Source organism: Gymnogyps californianus, chromosome 15, assembly GCF_018139145.2.
Source record: "Gymnogyps californianus isolate 813 chromosome 15, ASM1813914v2, whole genome shotgun sequence".
In the NCBI taxonomy this organism is placed as follows: Eukaryota; Metazoa; Chordata; class Aves; order Accipitriformes; family Cathartidae; genus Gymnogyps; species Gymnogyps californianus.
In genome coordinates, this window is record NC_059485.1 from 3,409,222 (window position 1) to 3,430,110 (window position 20,889).

A 20,889-nucleotide genomic window follows, 5' to 3' on the forward strand; every position below is an offset into this window, starting at 1 on the left:
AAGAGGCGGTGAGAAGACAAGGCTCCCAGGCACGCAGAGCCCCCGCCAGCCCTGTGCTTGCTGAGCTGGAAACCTGCTGTTATCTTGGGGCTGGTTTGATGGAGAACACTCCTCTCCCAGGCTGCTGCCACGTGCCTGTGGCTCGCAGGTTCCTGCCGCTGTGCTTGCAGGTAGCGAAGCTTTCAGGCGTGATATGCTACGATGATTTGGTTCAATCAGCTCACAACTGATCCGTAACCCCTTTTGCCCAGGTCTGAGCTCTGTCTGCACGGGCTTCGTGCCAACCTGATGGAAGAGACAGAGCTTCATACGCTTTTCCAGAGTCAAGAAGGATCTTTTATTTGCAATTTATGGTGGGATGGAAGAGGTATGCCTTTGGCCTGAAATGTCCCAGACTGCTCAGGCATAGAGAGGCAGCCGTCCCTGCTGGGTGTGCTGCCGCTGGGGGCTGTCCTGCGTGCCCCCAGCTAAGGCGGCTGCCCAGCCCGTGGCAGACCTACTCCGTCGGCTTCAGGATCTCTATGTTATCCAGCTCCTCCTGGAGATTGTCGATGTACTGAACGATCTCTCTGACACGGTCGCGGTTTCTGTCGATCTCGTTTTGGAAAGCCTGAACAGATTGAAACCAAGCAGTGAATCCGCAGGCTCGTCAGGGTCCCTTGCTGTAGCACAGAGGGCTCCGGCAAAGGTTAGGGAGCGTCTTTCCTAGCGATGTCCCCACCACTTGGGCCGGACCTGTCTGTGCCCCATCCCCCTGAGCACGAGGGTCTCTTACCTTCTCTGTCACGGAGGCCTGCCAGCGGTAGGTGTTGCTGAGGATGTCGCTCTCTCGCTTATCAATCTTCAGCAGGCGGATGCCATGGGACGCGTTGACTGCGTTGACAATGGTGTTTTTGTCCACAAGAAGCTAGGAGGTAACGTGACCGGATGAGAGGAGGGGGGGCGGGCGCGCAGCAAAAGCAGCGGAGCTCGGAACGAGCAGCACGGTAACTGCAGTGCTCGGGCGAAGAAAATCAGCCCTCTGTTTCAGGCGGACAAAGCCCTAGTCATCAGGAGGAATCCAGTGCTTTACCCTTCGCAAGGATGCGTCTGGGCCTCGCTACGGTGTAATGGGAGTATTATCCCTGGCGCGGGTGGGGAAACTGAGGCAGCAGCCTCGGCCTCACCTGCTGGAGCAGGGAGCAAATGCCTGCTGCTGAGTGCTCTGCCGCAGAGCAGGGCTGCCTCGCAGCACATGGCAGGCCCCTGCGGGCAGCTGGCGTTGAAGCAAGGCTGCATATGCTCCAGCACGCCTGGCCCAGCAGGTGCGGGAAGTGGAAAATCGCACTTGGAAGGGTCTCTCGCACTGGTGGCACTGGCTGTAAATCTTCATTTTTTGGAGAGTCCCAGCTTCTAATCGAAGCAGTGACTTCCCCCATGGCTCTAAATAGAGGGTGGCTTCGCTAAACCGTAATGATTCTCCTCCTGCAGCCGAGTGCAGCTGTTGAACAAATGAAGATTGCTTCTCCGTGGAAATGGATGGCAGCGAGGCAAAATGGGTGCACAGCAACGGTGCGTAACTGCAGCCATCTGCACAGGCCATAAAGCAGGGAGCTCCCCCGGGGGGCTGAGGGGTCTGTTTTGTGTCTGTCAGCTCTCGATTACCTGGAGTAATGGGGGGGCTGGAATAATCTGGACAGAGCAAAACCACAGCGAATGCAAAACTCGAGTCATTTAGCCACTAAATGAAGGAATAACAGAGACAAAAAGGTCAGCAGCGTTGCTGACCGGAGCACTGCGATGATCTTTGTGCTTTCTGAAAGGCTCCTGGGATCTTTGCTATCACAGCAAGACTGAGGGCTCAGCGGAAGGCTCCGTTTGAAATGTCATGTCCTGCCTCCAGATCAGCTCACAGGCTGGGGAGTGCTAGGAAGGGCTTTTGAAATCACCGAGGCAAACAGAGCCCCGGTGCAAGAAAGTCAGAGCGGCGTTCGGATTCTCCTGGGGGAGCAGGGAGAATCTGAACAAAACCAGCTGCGAGCGCAGCAAAGATGCTGCCTAAGTGCCTGCTGGGTTGGAGCTGTCTGGAAACCAGCCAGAGAAGTGAGTCGTGCTGGAGGCAGGGGAGAGACTCCCTCAGCACCCCTCCTGGGCTGCTGCCACCAGCTCTGACAGCGCCCAGGGAAACCTGCAGTGCAGTTATCCTCTGTCCTAGTCAGCGGAGATGTCCGGCAGCACTGTAGTTCAGCCAAGCGGCTGGGGCCTCTTGGGAGCAGGTTATGCTCTGGTTTAGGCATGGCTCTAGTGGTACCAAGCCTCCTGGAAACCCTGTCCCTTCCGAGAAGAGGCTGTGGCCTCGTCTTCTTGCCGACTCCCTAGCAGAGATGAATTTTTTTGGTGCCCTCACCGTTCGAACGTCAGCTGGCAAATCCTCGTCAAGCTCATTCTTAACTGATTTCTCCAGTGTGGTGATGGAGATCTCCAGCAGCTTTTCGTGGTGACGGTTTTCAAGGTCCCGGCACTGGGTCATCGTACAGAAGATGGTTAAGGAAAAAACTGACCACACCACTCACTCGTAGAGATTAAATGACCTCCTGTAACTAGAGACGGAGTGTCCGCACAGTGGGCCTCCGCAGGAAAGAGCCTGGCTGCTGCCAGAAGCTGCTGTGATGTCAGGATATACACTTTCTGCTCTTAATCGCACGTTGGGTCTCATCCTCACTGCTGTATATTACGCAGAACTGAGAGTGGGCCTAGGTTTGCAAAGGAAATGAAGGAGGCCTCCCAGGATATAAGCTAAGCTCTGAATATAGTGCAATTATTTGCACCAGGCCAACAAATTTCTATATTTAAAGTAGCGTAACCTGTCACTGAAGCACTTTGGTATTCTCATCGCACTTTGTCCCAGAAGACATCAACACCACAAAAATGAAGGCCATTTAAAGAAACTTCAACGAGAATTGTAGGTATTTCATTGGCTGCTATGGCAAGAATGTACATAGAAAACAGTCTAGCCAGATCTTCCCAGGGTTGTGTCATGGCTGTTTGGAGAAGAAAGGAAGATTCCCAAGGGGGAGAAAGCTGCATAAGTCCTACAGACTTTCAGCACAGGAGAACTTAGATCTTTTTGTGCTCTCCAGAGTCTCCACAGAAAGAAGCTGGGTACCTTAAATGACCATTCCTGCAAAGCTGGGAAAAGACCTTTTCTGTTGATTTAAAAAAAAAAAAAAATCAAATTCTATACTGATGGCTTATTTCTGGATTTAGAGGTGAGATATACGTACATCACTGGGAGGTCCAGGCCAACATACTGTCAAAAGGATATATCCCTTTAACGTTTTCAATGAATGTTGATGCTATGGCAGCAATGTTTCTTTTAAAATCCTTTATTAGTTCCTTAACAGAGGGAAAAAGAGGAAATATTACAATGAAAACTTGCATAAACATAAAAGGGAGTCAGGGAGTCTAGGAACAATCTACAATTGATTATAATTTGGACTCACTGCTGTTATTAGCACAGTCAGAAACTGAACTGCCTCAAGCATTTAAAGTGTTTTGAAAGTGCTGCAAGATTTTCTTTCCTCCTTCAGGGACAGAAAATCAGAATCAGTTTATCGGAGGGGAGTTGACTGAATGATACCTTTACCCAGTGTCTGGAGCAAGCCAGCTGATCCTTTTTTACCCTCACCTAAGCAAGGCATGGAGAGTGCTGTATTCCCGTATGCTGCCATGCTGCAGTCTCCTTGTATGTATGAAAAGCCTCTTGTTGGAAGCATAAGCAACGCCTGGGCTTACTGCAGCTTTTGTTTTAGTCCTCAGAAATTAAAATTGCTGCTGCCTATTACCTCGCTCAAAAATGGCTGATGGAGAATTTGTGAAGTGTTGCACTTAAATGTCTTGATACAACAGTTCAAATACAGCCACCCGAATCCTGCAAATGCAGAAGGGCATGCAGGGAGAAATGCTTCTGCTCATTCCATCAGCGACTGCAGATACGTGAGGACCAATTCAGAAAACACTAAAAGGCACAATCCTGATGCAGTGAGGAATCCATTTTGAGCTGCTGCTTTCTGTCACGCACATTCACAAAAGTAAACCGCTGTATCTGCTTGCACACAGGCCTGCTAATTTTTAAACAGATTACTTTTTTTTTTTTTAAATGAAGATGCACATTAGCAGCCCTGCCCTAGTTTTTGAGGAAAAGTCTGGGGAGAAAAAAGGCAGCTATTATGCAAGCAAATGCAGTAAGCTGAGCAGGAATGTGTGTAATCTTATTCATAGCAAAGATCAGCTTCAAAGAATTACACCTCTAGAATCCCAAATGCATACCCCATGCTATGCAGCGACTTCTGTACGCAGACCTATAAAATGACTGAATGACCTCGAGCCCCTTTCTCTAAAGTCTAGGAAATCAGCTTGGATAGATGCAAAGGACATACTGTGCTCCGCTCTGAAAAACAGAAATCTGTTGCAATGGATCAGTGTCCGGGGCCTGATCTCACCCAGATCAACTCTGAGCAGAGAAAGAATAAGATGGAGACAAAACATTAGCCTGACTGGAAGACCTATGCCCCTCTCTTTGTGCAATGGGCTACCAAACAGAGGGGTGCAGCAATAGAAAAATGACCCCCCTGCATTCTGGATGTGAGGTCTCACTGATATGTGCTTGACCCTTACCTCCAGCTGGTCAGCTATCAGCATTTCCAAGGTCATGAGTGCTTCTGACAGCTGAAGTATGTCCTCCTTGTACTCGGCTCGTTTAGACTCAGCAATATCGTAACTACTGGCATTATGAATCTCATCCAGCCTCTAAACACAGAGATACATAAATTACTTATAGTTTGTGTTCAGCACTCCATTGCAATTTAATTAACTTGTTACATATGTGAGAAAAGTTCCTGCTGCTGATTAGCTGAAATGAAATGTGATGATTCAGGAAGTCTCTAGATTTACATACTGGGTAGTCAACAGTGCTGAGGTATGCTACTGTGCTAACGATCCAGGGGCAATGCAGTGGAATCGGTGAAAATGCTTCCTCATCCTCCAGTCAGCAGAAGACTTTGCCCCTTCTATGCTTCCAACTTTGGTTCCCCTTCTGACACATTTCAAGCAAAAAAAAAAAAAAAATTAGATTCTTGACATTGCTGGCCATGAAGAAGAGATTAACAATTACTTCGTCGAAAGAAATGCAGGCCTAAATTCTGATCCCCTTCATGTCAAAGAGAATCTTGATTGACTTCCGTAGGGTCAGGATTTAGTATTCTGAATATGGAATACCTATCATTGCCTGCCTTCCTCTTACAGCAAGGATTTATTGCCCTTCAGAATTAAATATTGACGTCAGTTTTGTATCAGACAAGATTTATGATTTCTTGGATCAAAAAAAATCCTCTTGTGCTGAGCAATGTATTATTTTCAAGTCTGTTCAAAATAAGTTAACAATCAAATGTTAATAGGAGGGAAAAAAAAAATACATGTTTTAAGATGTCTAATCCACTTCTCCTGAGAGGGAATGGAACGGGCTAAAATAGAGAATTCTGATGAAAACCATTGCCAAGACTTGTGTCTGAAAACAGACTAGATGATTACCCAAACTTTGCAGTGTTAAAAGGGGGGAAGGGGAGAGCAAGGTATCTTCTTTTTCAATGTAAACAAGTTAGGAGGCTCAAGCTGCACCTCTGGGAGCAATAACTTCCAAGTTCAAGGCCTTTAATGCTTCTTTGCTCCTTAACCAACTTCAGAGAGCAGAGTTATTTTACAGGTTACCCAAGTTTACATGAAAGGATTACAGCGAGACAAACAGCCCCTAAGAATGGCTTACAGATTTCAGACTGCCGGAACCTCTGCACCTTTTAAACTCCTCCGGCAATTTTAAATGAATGGGGAAACGCTGTTAAAATACAGTGTTCAGTTTTGACACTGACTCCTCCAGTATTTTTATGAAAACTGTCACGCTGACCACTGTGTCCTGTTCTTGCAGCTCAATCCGTAGGTGAGCCTGCAAGTCATCGGAGAAAGACGAAGGGACAAAATCTAACCTCAGCCATGTTTCTTTGGGTTTGATTTTGGGGTTTTTTGTTGGCTTTTTTTGTTTGTTTGTCTGTTTTTGTGGGGTTTTGTGGCTTTTTTTTTTTTTAAATGGAAGATATATTGGGAATTCAAGTGGAAGTTAACTGAATATACATATCAATCTTTTTCTGTTGCCTTCTGGTAAGGCTGCAAACTCATGTCCCGACTAGAGCTGATGGAGTCAGTTTGCCAGCATGAGTCAGCAAGGTTCAAGGACCTGGGCGCAGAGTGACTCAGCAGGCTGCCAGCGTGTGACAAGGCACCTAAATAAAAGTGACCCGGTTTTCAAAGGGAGCCAGCGCTCGTGACTCTGCCTGGTGTCAGTTGTCAGGGACTTGCTCTGCTCAGCAGACAGCGTTACCAGGCTTTAGCCCCCCCCCCTTATTTTTTCTGTGGAAACAAAATAATGATCCATCTATTATACATGGTCAGAAAGGGATCCCGCTAGAAGCTACGCCCTTAGCGGCCACAATGGGTGGCTGTAGTTGAGCAGAACGAAAAAAGATAGTTTCTGCTTTAAAAAGACTAGAAATACATTACAATAACTTCACGTCATTTTTCTGTTAAAGTTCTTTGAGCTGTTGTTGACAAAATGAACTGAAGTAGAAAATTACTTGAAAACAAACTGAATACCCTGCAATCTCTTTCCTTTTCTTCCCCCTTTTTTCAATGAAGGAAGAGCTATTGAAGGCCTCAAAGAGAAGGGGAGTGGCATTAAATCTGATATAGCTATATATATATTTTTTTAATCAACTTCATCAAAAATATTTAAACTAAAAGAAAGGTTGAGCATTTCCATTTTCTTAAAGACCGGTAACTTTTCTGGATGGCAAAAAAAAAGTAAAAAAGACCCACCATGTTTAGCCACTTCTTTTCTGTAAAGCCTTGAAGGCCCTTTACCTTTGTGGACAATAAGATAACACTATGCTATGTTAATTTTGTCCTACGCTGAATTTCCAGTACAGATAAAGACTGTCAGTGTTAGCTAGTTGTGGTTTGCCCAAAGGGTTGAAACTTCAATCCCCAAATTCTTGTCCTACATGAAGTACTAAAAAACTTTTAACATGTTAGTTAATGACATTATGTTAGCTAACAACAGTTTTTCTTGGTATAGATTTATACTGTAAAAAACATGTAAAGAGAGATCAGTGATTGAGCACTAGAAGAGGTTGCCCAGAGAGGCTGTGGAGTCTCCATCCTTGGTGATATTCAAAGGCCATCTGGACATGGGCCCGGGCAGCCTGCGGTAGGTGGCCCTGCTTCAGCAGGGGCGTTGGACCAGATGGTCTCCAGAGGTGCCTTCCAACCCTCAACCGCTCTGTGGTTCTGCCATTAGGGATCAAGTACTAATTCCTATTACAACAGTGTAAATCCAGAATCATTATCCTAATTTTAATGGAGTTACCCTCGTTCTCAGTGAAATTAAAAGCTGGCATAGGATGTAGAGAAATCATGTATCAAACAAACAAAAGTATAAGAACATTACCCTTTTGTTCTGATTTTCAAAGTCTAGGATTATTTTCCTGCCTTCTTGCTGGTTGGCTGTTAATGCTTCATGAAGGCTTTCGTAGAAATCGGAGACTTCAGCTTCTCGGTTTTCATACTCTTTCAGACCATAGTTAAATAGGTTCTCACAAACTGAGACAAACTCCTTCCTGTATGTGACACCAGAGTCAAGGTATTTTGCTTGTTCAGTGGGAGCAACAAGCTATGTTCTTTCCACCTCTGCAAATTTGAGCAACAAGAGTTACAAGCTACTGTTACATAAACTCCGTGGTTCTTGCTGGGAGCAGGCTGCCAAGTATTCGGTCTGTGGCAGGACTGGGTCACCCATTCACATTTTATGCATAGGATTTTGCTACCTTAAGGGTATGGAGAAAGCTGCGGCAACTTGAGGGGGAAAAAGGCCTTGAGGAAAAAAAGGAAATACATATACTTCTCTGACTCTTTTTCTGACACAGCAGCGGAATGAAGCATACAACCCTATCTGTCTTCACAAGTGTGAATACAGTGTCTGCGTAGTTAATAAATACAGCTCTGGAGCCTACAGCCGGAGCACAGAATAAACTACTGACTTGGTAGCATCACAAAAATAATGTCAATTTTTCTTCTGCTATTATCTTGGCAATGGAATTGTTTCTAGAGTCTATTGTAGTTAAGCCGTGATGCATTTTTCCCCAACAGTGTAATGCAATTTTAAGGAAGGTCAAGTTACTGGCCTTGACAATGCTCTATTAATCTGAATGAGAAAAGAAAAAAGAAAAAAAAGTGTCTGCTTTCTGATCCCCCGTGTAGGAGCAATGATCAGAAAAAAGTGCTGGCCTGAAAACTTCATGTTGCCAGCTCTGGCAGGTTGTGAGATATGCGACTCATATCATTCTGATTAGTCTGTTCCTATCTCCTACCACTTCAATTTCAACATGGTTTTAGCAACTGCGCTCTTACAATCTAACTGACAGAGATTTATCTTATAGCTCATTTTAAACTTTAAGTGGATTCCAGACTTAAAGAAAGTACAAAGCCTTGATTCTTGAAGGGTCAGAAAAGAAGGCTACTGAAATTGTGTTTGATTCAAGTGAAGGAAAAGGAATATGGTAATTACAATGGTGAGAATTTAAAACGCTGGAATCTCATGACCTGTTGGTGATAGAAACGAGTGGTTTTACAAATGGGATGTTTCAAGCTGGGTTGGCCAGCTTGCCAGTGATATAAACCATTTGTTTGTAGCCCTCATATTTCACGAGATATCAAGCTTTAAAGCTGTCAGTGGTCTCTCGGTCTTGCAGTGGTTTTTTTTGGTACCGTTCCAAAATTGAACACAGACTGTCTCAGATCTTAGATCAATGTAGCTTTCAGCCCCGGACAAAAGCAACGGATGAAGAGTCCCTGTGGATGCACCTCCTTCTAACTCAAGGCATTACGTTTTAGCTGTAGGTATTCTAAAACCCAGGAAGGATATGCCTGCAGCAGGTCACCCACTCCAGGGAGGTAAGCCAGTTTGGCAGCTTCTGTATCCTCTGCATACATACTGTCAAACAGGAATGATCCATTCAGGTACTCAACAAAGGCTGTCTTTGAAAAGAATCAGAGCAATATAAGTAAAATAAAGAGTGCCAACCTGCTGCCAGTCCTCAGGATGTGTCTCTCCTATAAGCACTTTACCAGCAGAGGAACACTGGTGCAGACACAGTGATACCAACACAATAGATAGACCAACCAAGGCATGAAAGCACCCTGCAACTGGAGTGAAAACCATCCTGGTGGCTTTGCTGCTTGAGCTCTCTAGCCTAAGGATAGAAAACACTGTTTAATCTTATATAAAACATTATCACATACGACCACATACTGCAAGGCTATTAAGCCTCTCAGATAAGGAGTCAGTGGACTTTGGGGAGGGACGGAGGGAAGAGCTGCAGGTGTTCTCCCTGTCACTTAACCGCCTCCTGCTCTTCAGCCAGTCTGATCTTCTAGAGGCCTGGAATACAGAGCCAGACCATAACCGAAAGCACCATTCTGCCTGGTCTTGTTTTCAGTCTGTTCACAGGACTACAGTGATCTCTGAAAAGCCCTGAAGAGTTTAACCATAAAACTAATGAAAAGCATTAACGTAGTGTGAAGGAGAAAAAAAAAAAAGTCACCGCACTATGAAAACGCTAACAGTTCCCTCAGACCTGTAATTTTCTTAATCTCATGTCAGGCTGATAAGATCCTCGGGTATGATTTACTATTTAGCTTCGCAGGGTCTATATCTGTAGTTTCATTGTTCAGCCAAAAGAATTACATTCCCCCATGTCACGTGTATTCCACAGCAGTTCCTGTTTTCATTCAAGAGATGAGATTCAGAGATCACAGAGATTAATCCTAGCCTTAGTTTTAGCACAGTCGATGTTAACCTCTCATTAAATCTTCAAGCAGGTAAAAGAGAAGTCAATATGTGTTGCGCTTCTTTCTCCTGAGACAATACACAACCAGTCAAAGAAAACATACCTTGTGGTACTCCAGCTCTTTCTGCTTTGCCTGTTTTTCCTCCAGCTGAGCCAGGGCCCGAGCCTCCTCACGTTCCAATGGCTCAGTTAGATCTTGATACTTTAAAACTGCAACTTCTCGCTGAGAAATGCAAACAAACAATATTTTTTTATTAGATTATCCGCCATTGCTCAACAAATCTGGGCATAAGCATTTGATCGTTCTAGAACACGCACCTGAGTGACATCTGCATCTCCATTTCTTTGTGGGCTTTTTATTAAACTACTTATGAAGTTTCTAATCATCCCATTTTTTGTTGGCATATTACTCTGACTCTGCATTCAATGCATCTGAGCTGATTCAGTCCCAGGAAACTTTTCTCTCCCCATTTCCTCATCTCTAGGGTTGTTTTTTCTTTTTTAGCAGGAGGCCCTGTTTTGACTTCTGGAATTTGAGCTCTTGATTTGATCAGCTAGCAAGTTTAATACATTTACTAGGGAGGAGAAGGCTCTTCGGAGGAGTGGATGGCAAGGTAGCAGCAGGGGCAAGAACCTAATTAGCTTGAAACTGAAGCCTGACAAATTTAAGTATGCAATTCTATGATGTACTGTCTGTATGAGCAGGGACTAGACTCAATGACCTGGAAAGCCCTTCCAGTCCTATGGTAAGAGTAATGGATATTCCACGTACAGCTCCTGCTCTGTACCAAGCAAATTTACAATTAATCATGTTCTTTGGTTACGGAAAACAAACCCAAACAAAAAAAACCCTTCTTTGTTCCTTTGAGCCCTGGGATCAAAAAGCAGTCCCACGGGTTACCGGTGCGGATGCACTGTCCTGTTCTCAGAAATCAAGAGGGGGAAGTGCATTCGATGGCACCTGCTTGCCCGGATAGTCCAGCAGTCCGCTACGGAAACAAATTGCTCAGCAAGCAGCAGGACCACCAAGCCTCCTTTCCCCTGGATCCATGTGTCAAGACTGATCTCTTCCGAGATTTTCTGATCTCTAAGAAGGCTTGCACTCACACTGCAGCCTCTCTGTGGCAACATTAACCAGGTCCCTCTCCCACACAAAACTGCTGATTTTCACAAAATCTGTGAAGACATCATGCCTCTGACACCTCTACCTCTCTGTCAGATTTGACAGAATTTGGCCTACAGGTTCACAGCTGCTAGGCAGAGGCAGAATGAACACTGCGTGTTTCTGTAAGCCTAATTTCTGCAGGGAACCTGCCCTGAATGCTGGAATATTGCTGGCATACCAACAAAGCAAATGCTCTGTAAGACGCTGTTGCCTGATTTCACAAGCAGGGAATGCAGAAATGCTTACCGTGGTGTCACTCACGAGCTTGAAGTCCAAGTATACCAGGTCTGGAAGATGAGCAACAACAAACAGCGTATACTGCTCATCGTCGCAGAGAGGGTTCCCCGTGAGATTCAGTGTGCGTAAGCTTTTAAACCTCCTGAGATAGATCACCTATGCCGAGAGGAAAGAGATGCTGTACTTCCCAGTGCTGGGGAAACACACAGCCTTGAAATTTGTTGCTCTTATTACGATTATGTTGCAATACGTATCCTGCTCTGCTGCCAAACACAGGCGACATTAAATTATGAGTTTCTAATGCTTTCAGGAAAGGAAATACTTAAATTCACATTGTGAATATATAAACGATGGGTGTAGAGAGAAGGCCTTTAGCTGGGGTGGACAAATCAGGGGCCTTAGATTGGTAAGCTGCTCTCAAAAGAACCCCAAATAAATCCTAGTCTCCACTCCCTCCTTTTCTCATATGTAGCTACTTAATCCTTTTCCAGCTTTCATGGGAACCAATAGGAATTTTGCCATGACTGATAGCAGTAACAGAGCCAGGCCCCCATAAGTCAATAATCTAAAAGAGAAATAGCTGTAGTAAGCACTTAACACCGGGACAGCTTACCAAAACCATAACTTAGACTACAGAGGTGGTGAAATCCTAAAGGAGAATTTTCTCCTCTAAGGAGGGGCTTGGACACAGTGGCAAATGTCATTTTTAGAATATTTGATCCTTTGATAGGGAACATTTGCAAAGACAGGGAGCACTCACATCTTCCAGAGTGGTCAGGTTGTTCTTTCCTATGGAGAAAATCTGCAGCTCTTGCAATGTGTCCATGTGCTCAATTTTAGATATTCTGTTATTGTAGAGACTTAGGTCCTGCAGTTTGACAAGGGTATCCAGGCCCTCAATTACTTCAATATTGTTGAAGGACAAGTCTGGGGAAGAGTTTAGAAATCAAAAGTTTTACAAGCAAAAGTTAAATTATCTCGAGCAGAACGCCCTGATTCAGACCTTGCATTTAGCCTGGTTCTTGATTTAGGAGTTTATGTACAGTATTTTCCTCAGGGGTGTTCAGTGTCCCACAGGAAAGGCTCGGCATTAAATCATCATTCGTTCACATCTCCTCCTTGCAACTGTCCACGCAACTTTTAAATGAGAGGAACAGTTGAAGGCATTCCATGCGGAGTCCACACACACAACCTGAAAGTGATTTCTACCTTACGGGGAAACCCAAAATACAAGAAGAGAGGTGGGGAAATGCCCTGAAAGGGGTTTTTTTCTGTGACAAATCTGACACTCCCCACCTTATTTCTTGCAGACTCTTGCCTGCAACGCCAATGCCCACTGTCATGTCATTCCCCTAAGACCAACATATGCCAGCCCCACGCTCACAATCGCCGTGTTGTCAATGGAGGTACGCAAAGGCATACACTCACTGTAGCTATTTCACTCGTTGAAATTTCCTCTTATCCTGCCAGAACATCTATCCTAACACCTACATTCATCATGACTAAGGGCAGTATTTGCCCTCAGGCCAGTACTGAGCGATTCAGGAGTCCAAAGACGGTCGATGAGGTTACCAGCTGTCTGCATCACCCCAGCCCCTTGCATCACCCCAGCCCCTGGATGGCTGACACACTCATGCAGCAGCTGCTGAACCACTGCGGCCTTCGGGCAAACGAAACCCATGAGTGTGCTTCAAAACACTCTGCTTACATTGTGGTGATCAGCTGTTGATTCACAAGTGCATTAGTCATCTGTGCAGCAGAACAGTGCAGACAACCGAGCAGAAGAACCCATCAGACATTTCAAGATGTGCTTATGAACCGAAGCCCTGCATGCAATTTTCAAAGACGGCTGAGGATATATTTACACTGCCAGCCAGCAACGTGGCTGCAGTTCCCAGGGAATGCTCTAAGCTATGCATCTGTAGCAGCAAGCTCATCGATCTGCCCAGCATCAAAACCTGCACCACTGTGTGATGCTGCTATCAGCATCCTGAGTTTTTAGTTGAAGGTAGTCACGTAAGACTACAAGGACGGGCGCTTCTTGGGACAACAATGATGACAAGCCCTTAAGCATATAGGGGTAAAGACAGTGGGTTCTAGGCTCTGAAATGCCTGCATTAGCTTTGAAAACAGAATACAGGCTTCTAAATCACAGAGGTGTTTCCATAAATATTTCTGAAAGTCACCTCCAAATACAAGTACAAATGCTGGAAACAACCTTGAAACCTCAGCTTCCTGTTCCTGCCACACCAAATGTATTAAAACCAGTTTTTAAACGTTTGAATGATTGTTTTGCAGCTCTGATATTCAGGCATTTTGACATTTGACAGTCAAATGAGGAAACACACAGACAGCTGACAGCCTTGCCTGGGAAAGCTCCTATCAGTCGTGTTTGAGAAGGAATGCAACATCCTGGCTTTATCGCAGATTGCTTTGCACCTGCGAAGGCATCCAGCCTCATATGCCTGTATCTTACCAAGCCATACAAGGTGAACCAGAGTCTCCAGAGCTTCTATCTTCTCAATGATGTTGTTGTCCAGCTGCAGTTTAGTCAGATTCTCAAACTGCCACAGATTATCAATCTGCAGGATATCTAAAGCCACAGGAAAAAAATAAAAGAAAATTGCTTTTCATGTGAGACAGCTTTCAGTTTAGCAGACACGCTATCTTGCACAAGGAAAATATGTCCAGTCTTACCTCCAAAATGATTTCTGGCAGATTACAATAGCGTGTGATGACTGCTCTAGAGAGCTGAGAGGTCCACTGGCTGGACGAGATTTCAATGAAACAGCCCAGTTAACCTCAGTGTCCTGCACCAGCGCACACTGCTCATCAGCGATGCCAACGAGTCGCTGAGGGGATGCTGACTACAGCCCTGCAGTCAAGAGTGGCTTTATGAATCCACTACTAGGAGGCCTTGACCTTCATTTTCCTTTCCAGCTCCAAGAGGGAGGTTTGGGATGAGACTCTGCTTTTCTCTGCATTTGCAGAATAGTGGTGGCCAGCTACTGCTTTTGCAAATTACTCTCCTGCTCCTGAGGTTCTCACCACAGGAGAGCAAGTTGGGGTCTACTCTTTCTGTGAAGGCTGCAGTTTAGAACTAATCAATATCCCTGCATTTAGCTTTCTCCAAAAACAGAATCACAAGGGCAGGTCGTTAGGCACGACAGCAAAACATTAGGACCAAGGTGACAGAAAATACAGAACATTCTCACTCCCAATTCTCTTCCCCCCCCCCCCCCCAATGGCTTCCCAGAAGATTTTGTTAGCTGCTCTGCTGCTATCGTTGTTTAGTGAGTGCAGACTAAAGCAAGGAATTGCATGCACAAAATATTCACACAGTTCTATATTTTGTATTTGCAAACAAATACACACAGGATCAGGTAACAGGGAGTCTGTTCTAAGGAACTCAACTAACACACGCATTATTTTACTGGAGCATACAATGAATAATCAAAAGCAGATTTTTGCACATGAAATGACATACCCCCAAAATACTCAAATATTGAGCCAAACGTTCTTCTTTTTCATTTTTTGAACGGAAGTTTATGACTGGTTTGACAGTAAGAGACAAGCTGCGATAATGCTATGGATGACCGGAGGAAGCCACCGAATAGGACTGTAATCACCATAATCTACCAAATAGCTCTCACATAATCGCCAGCGATGGCAGAGCCTGCCCAGGGTTTGATTTGTCCATGTACAGAAGGGTCCAATAGGCCTGTGGCCTGTAGGTGTCACCACAATATAAATGTTAAATAAGAATAGCAGTGACAATAATAGCTTAAAGTTAAGCAGCTTTAAAGTTACCCATCAGCAAAAGCACCCAGCTCTCTCTAATGAAACTACTTCATACAGGTATGACTAAAAATGGAAGTCTAGATGTTACGTTTCACATAACAAATCCAAGCTAATCGTGATTGTTTAATAGCCAGTTAGCCACTTCATGCTTAATTCTATTACCCTCTAACAAAAGAAGAAGAAGAAAAAGTGTATGTTCTTAATACTCACTTCTAAAACTAAGCTGTAGCTCCGTCACATCCTTAAAGTTAATGCCTTCCCTTTTGGCAAGCTTTCCTATGTCCTCTGGACACTGCTCTTCAACGGCTTTCTGAACCATTTCATCATCAATAATGTTTGGCTCAATGCTATTGTATAACTGACTCATTTTTAGACGATATCAGCCTTAAAGGACAGAAAAGAAAAATAAATAAAATCACTGCCTGGCTACTATTTCCAACATTCATTGAACAGGCGTGACAATTCCAAGGAGTGAAGAGCACAGCTGAGCATTCAGAAGATCTAATACCTCACAGCTGATATCAAAGACAGACTTGACTTTTATCACGAAGCCACTGATTTGACTCTAAGCACAGCCTTACAGCCCCAGCACTGTAAAATGGCCAGGCATGATCACATGCAAACTTCACACCAGGTTTGAGTGTTTTCCATGAAGAATGCCAGAATTTGGCCAGATAAATAGACCAGGAAAGGAGGCCCTGAGCAGCACCTATGAACAGCAATGGTCCATCGCATGGCAATCACCTGTTGCTGAAACCCATCTTCATGAAGAGGGCACATTCAAGGCTCTGTGCACCATTTAAGCTAGTTTTAAAAGGTAAGTTTCTCATTATAAGCAAGTTTGATTTAGAGAGTAAGAGGCATGTATTTATACCATAGGAAAATTAACAACAGCAGTTCACTAAATTTTAAACACCAGCATCATAATAAAAGTGAAAACAAATTTGAGGAAGGAGGAAAATTTATAAACGATAACAGTGATTCTCTGAAGAAGGCACTTAATGCAGATCCATAGTAAAGGCTGTGTAGTTCGGTCAATATATAGTACTGCACACAGACACCTTTGCTTTGGGAAACAGACAGTTCTGTCAGTCAAAACTTTCTATTTTGGCTTTGTCATTTAAATATCCCTAATGTTGCCCAGGAGGCAAGGAGACTACTTACCTTTCTAGAACTGTGCACAGTTAATCAATCAGTATGAAGGACTTGAACTGTCAAACCTTTGCTTGCCTAAGATGTCTATAATTATGGAAGAAGTTCTGCTGATTTTTTGCACAGGAGGACAGGAAGGATAAACATCTGGGTTTAGAAACGTCATGATGTCTCCTTGCCATGGCTTTTAATTAACAAACCAAACCTCTCTATGGCTGTGCTCAGTACAGACCGAGGAGTAGCAGGTTCTGGGTTTATGCATCTTTGACCTGCCAGACTTTCCGCTTTCCTTGTATTTGTCCATCGCCTCTTTAGTCAATGTCGGTTCCACAGAGCTTATCACACCGCGAGGTCAGCACCTCACTGCACCCAGTGGGAACAACGTGGGTGTCACCCACAACGGTGGGTCGGCCACCCAGACAAGAAGCTGCTGCTCACAGCCAGCCAGAGCCCAGGCCTGGGAAGCAGCGCCACGTCCCCGACACCCCCCCCAGCCCTGCAGGGCCCGGAATGGGGACCCTGACTCTGCCTGTCAGGGAGGCTCTGACCCAGATGGGCTGCCGCCTCCCCCCCGAGACCCATCCAGGCCCAGATCCCGGCCCCTCAGGCCTCTCACCCCGCAGGTCCCCAAGGCTCCAGGCCCGCCCCGCGCCCCGGTACCCGGCCCGGCCCCCACCTCCGCCTCGGCCCCGGGGCTCGGCGCCCGCTGCTAAGGAAGCCCAGGCGCGTTGCTAAGGGCGGCCACGTGACAGGCTCAGCCGCCAATGGTTCAGGGAGTGGGTGGGAAGGCTGGCTGCTAATCAGAGCGCGAGAAATCCGTGTCAGCCAATCAGCGCCGGCACCGTGCCCTCGGGGCGGGAGGAGGCTCGCATGATTGACGTTTTCCTTGCCCAATAACATTAGATAATGATTTGGCCGTTGCCCAATGGAGAATGGCAGTAGCGGTGTCCCTGCTGTCCATCAACCGGAGGGCGTGGAAAGGGGCGGGACTACCTCGGGGGCGGGCCCCTCGCTTGACAGTGATGGGCACGCTCTTTAACCTATAACTCCACGGGGCGTCCAGCCGCCGCCCAATCGAATGCAAGGAGGCGGGCCACGCTCGGCAGAACAAGCTGCGGTTGGTGTGCGCGGATGCCAGTCAGGGCGGGGTGGGGGAAGGGGGGGCCGCCGGGCCGCTGTTTGTTGTCATCCCAAGATGGAGTTTCTGCTGGGGAACCCGTTCAGCACCCCGGTGGGGCAGAGCCTCGGTAAGGCGGCCCGGGGGGTGCAGGGGGCTCCGGGGGGGCCTGGAGAGCCAGCGGGGCTTCTGGAGGGGGTGGGGGGCTCCAGATAGCGGGGGGCTCTGGAGGCAGCGGGGGGCTCTGGGGGTCGGTGAAGTGCTGTGGAGGCGGTGGGGGGTCTGAGAGGGCCCGCGGGGGGCTCTGGAGGCAGTATGGGCGGGTCTGGGGGGATCTCTGGGGGTTAATGGGGGGCTCTGGGGGTGGTGAGGCATCTGTGGGGGCTAGCGGGGGCTCTGGAGGTATGGGAGAGCCTCTGGGGATAGCAGGGGCTTCAGGGTTGGTGGTTGCTCTGGAGGTGGGGGGGCTTTGGGGGTTGGTGGGTGCTGTAGGCCTTAGTGGGTGTCTCTGGGGGTTAGTGTGGGTTGTGGAGGGCTCTGTGGGCAGCGGAGGGCTGTGGGGGTAGTGGTGCCTTTGGGCAGGCTGTTTGCCATGAGGAGGGAGCAACTCCACTTCAAGATGGATGAAGGAAGGTTGTTGCATCCCCCAGCTCCTTTTCCTGCATGTGAGCACCTTGTTACAGAGCAACCCTGTCATTCAGCCCCCTTTTTCCCAGAGTGTTGAAACGTCCCTGGACCTGTGCATATGCTGGGTGGGTGACGTGCTTTAGAGATACAAGTACATGCTTGGTTTTCAGCCCAGAGCTTGAATTGTGGTTTTGCTAATGCTTTGGTGACATTAGGCAGGTTATTTTGAGTGTGCTTTCATTGCACGGCTAGCCAAGGCCTTCCTGGGTTGCTGTGTCTACTCCCTCCCTCCCACAGACGTGTTCACTCTCAACTGTGGCAAGTCTGGTTTTGGTCTGGGTTGCCATGGCCGGGGCCACGGGAAAAAGCCTGAGTGCCACTTCTGCAGAGTTTGATAACTTGCCCACGGTTGAGTGGGCTGTCATTGCCTCCTGCTTTCTTCCCTTAGGCCCTGAAGAAATGTAAGATCTCTCACATTGCTGTGGGAAAGAACAACAAACTGGCTCAGGTTCCTGCAGTGCAGGGACCGTGGCATATGGTCCCAGAAGCCAAGACGATGTTCAGTTGAATGCACTTGCGCTAGCATCCCTCTCCAGTGAAACCATGCTCTTAGTTTCTTTGATTTGTTTCGTGAGCAACAGTAATTCTAATGCCTTATTTAGGGGTTACATATAGTACAATGTGTAGCTATGTATAGTCTAGTCTATAGCTATTGTACATTGATTTATGGAATGATGGAAGACTTGTGTCTTTGGAAATTAAAGTGGAAAAAATTTTTGGAGTACCTGGTCGTGGCCTCAAAACACAGAAGTTCTTTTATAGTAGTTGCCTCACCCACACATGCAGAGACACCCCCTTGTAGAGGTAAAAGGCTCTTAAATGGGTAAGTCTCGCAGTGTGCTTTGAAGAAGGCTGGACTCTTGCTTTGTCGGACTATATGGAGCATATGTATAGCTTGCTGTTTTTCTTTAGCCATCTGGAGTGTTTATTTCTTCTGGTTAGGGAGAGAAGTGCCGAGAGCTTGAGGATAATAATGAGAACCCTGAAAGTTAAACGTGATTTTAAAGTGAATTTGCTTTGTTGTGTTTGGCCATCTGACCACATCTGCCAGGACAGCTGGCTGCTTTGCTGCTTGGACAAGCCTTCTACAATGCGTGTTGTTAAGGGGAGGCAATAATTTCTCATCTATTTATTGTCAGATTCTTTTAGCATCAGTAAGTGGTTTAAAGGGGCTTCCTTAAGGCTTAAGAATTGTTGGGGGGGTTTAGCAGTAAAATCTACTTTTCTAGCCTTTTGCCTTTCTAACTCTGGAGCTCTTACATCCCCTTGCTGTCTTTGAATGAGCAGTCGCTGCCAACTTAGAGGCTTCAAGCACAAAGCTTTGAAGGAGCTGCTTTCATCAGATAAGGTTAGGTGTGTGCAAGGGGCTTATAACACAACTTCCCTTAATGCAAAATTCAGCTGCACTGTAAGAATGTTTTTTCATCCCCAGGGGGAAGAGATAGCTGCAGATTTTATTTTGGAAGAAAAATGTTTCTGCTTCTCGTATCACTGCCAGTTATCCCTTTCTGAGACAACAGTACAACAAAAGCATGCCTTGTTCTCAGACGGTGCTATTTGCCCAGTGTTTCCACAGTTTTTTTTCAATGAGCTTGTGGAATATAATTTTCACTTATGTTTCTCTTCATTCTTTAAAAGAAACTGAATAATTTTGTATTTCTGTTTAAACATATTGTGTTGAACACAGTTGTGATGTTTTCAAGCAAGGCCTAACACTCACCATAAGGGAGAAGTGCAGAAAATTATGTAGGTCCATCAGCACACCAAGAATGCACGTTCTCTGCCAGGAAGTAGCAGTGGTTCACATGAAGATTTAATTAGGGCTAGACAATGTCTTCAGATAAATGCCAGGTCTGAAAGAACAAAGATGTCAGGGAAGGTTTGGGGAGAGCCAAGAGAGGTAATATAAGGGATTTTCTCTTTTTTCCTTCTCTTTATCTGGATAATGTCTGAAGCTAGACAGGCTTTTTATGTTAACTCTTTTGCTTAATGTGGGAAAGTAATGCTAGGATGAGCTCAGAGGATTTGTAATGGAGATGGATAGAGTCTCCTGCATCTAAAGTGCCAGTTTAAATGGCAGCCAGGTTCCTCATCGCTGAAAGCTACCTGATTTTTGGACTGGCTTATATGGTAGCCTCTATTTAGTTTCCAGCGGTCACCTAACAGAAACAGTATAAGCCATGACCATGGCTACTAATTACAAACCTCACTTAATTTTTCTTTAATACTTTGATTGACCTGTGGACACCAAACTGTCATTATGTCTCTGGCAAGGTCCTCTCCTGAGCGGAGGAGGTGGTTTTTGACAGGGCTGTTGTGTGCAAGGCAGTCAGCTGCTGCAGTGTGCCTAGGAGATTCCTGAACTTCAAAAACATTTTGCTCGTTCCATGTAGCTTTTTACCTGGAGGTTGTGGTGAAGGGAGGTAATTGCACCATTTTCCATATAAGATAAAAATCTTACCCAGGATTGTGTGGCAGAATCCATTACTTCTCAAAGGCTTTCTGAGCAAACGGTGCTTTTCAGCATCTCACAGGACTTAGAAGAAGTCTTTGTGGTCCCTTCAGCCCTTCACAATGTCGCTTTTGTTGGTGGTCAGTGCTTCCTAGCAAGCGTCCTTGGGAAGATCCCTGGGCAGAGGTTGTGTGTTGCAGCTGGTGTGCTTCTGGTGTTTTTAACCGGTGCTGTGTGCTCGGTGCCCAGTGAATCCAGCAGCCGTTGGTGATGCTGGAGAAGGAGCCCGGGGGGACACTGGAGCTTTCACTGACAGCTTGTGCTTCGCAGCTCTGGCCAGCTGAGG

General features: G+C 46.1%; 2 protein-coding genes across 3 annotated transcripts in view; one reads left to right on the forward strand and one right to left on the reverse strand.

Moving 5' to 3' along the window:
* Positions 1-496: 496 nt before the first annotated feature.
* Positions 497-15,502, reverse strand: DRC3 (dynein regulatory complex subunit 3). The gene is made up of 12 exons (XM_050905915.1): positions 15,346-15,502; positions 13,811-13,927; positions 12,095-12,261; positions 11,344-11,490; positions 10,036-10,155; positions 9,008-9,120; positions 7,535-7,709; positions 4,657-4,788; positions 3,305-3,375; positions 2,387-2,510; positions 776-907; positions 497-610 (listed from the first exon to the last, which is right to left on the reverse strand). Exons 1-12 carry the CDS (start codon positions 15,500-15,502, stop codon positions 497-499), a joined length of 1,569 nt encoding a protein of 522 aa, XP_050761872.1.
* Positions 15,503-17,482: 1,980 nt separating this feature from the next.
* Positions 17,483-20,889, forward strand: part of TOM1L2 (target of myb1 like 2 membrane trafficking protein) — a 59,414-nt gene continuing 56,007 nt past the window's right edge. Inside the window, exon 1 of one of the 2 annotated variants that reach the window (XM_050905760.1) lies at positions 17,483-17,534. In XM_050905760.1, coding sequence (XP_050761717.1) covers positions 17,483-17,534 — 52 coding nt within the window. The remainder of the gene's footprint in view (positions 17,535-20,889) is intronic. The other variant, XM_050905761.1, reaches the window with a different exon arrangement.

Coding starts and splice junctions, on each gene's coding strand:
- DRC3 (XM_050905915.1), bottom strand. CDS start 15,502: ATGAGTCAGTTATACAATAGCATTGAGCCAAACATTATTGATGATGAA. Junction 2,511..3,304: donor ATTGAAAACGTTAAAGGGAT/ATATCCTTTTGA, acceptor CATCTTCTGTAC/GATGACCCAGTGCCGGGACC. Junction 611..775: donor AGGCCTCCGTGACAGAGAAG/GTAAGAGACCCT, acceptor CAATCTGTTCAG/GCTTTCCAAAACGAGATCGA.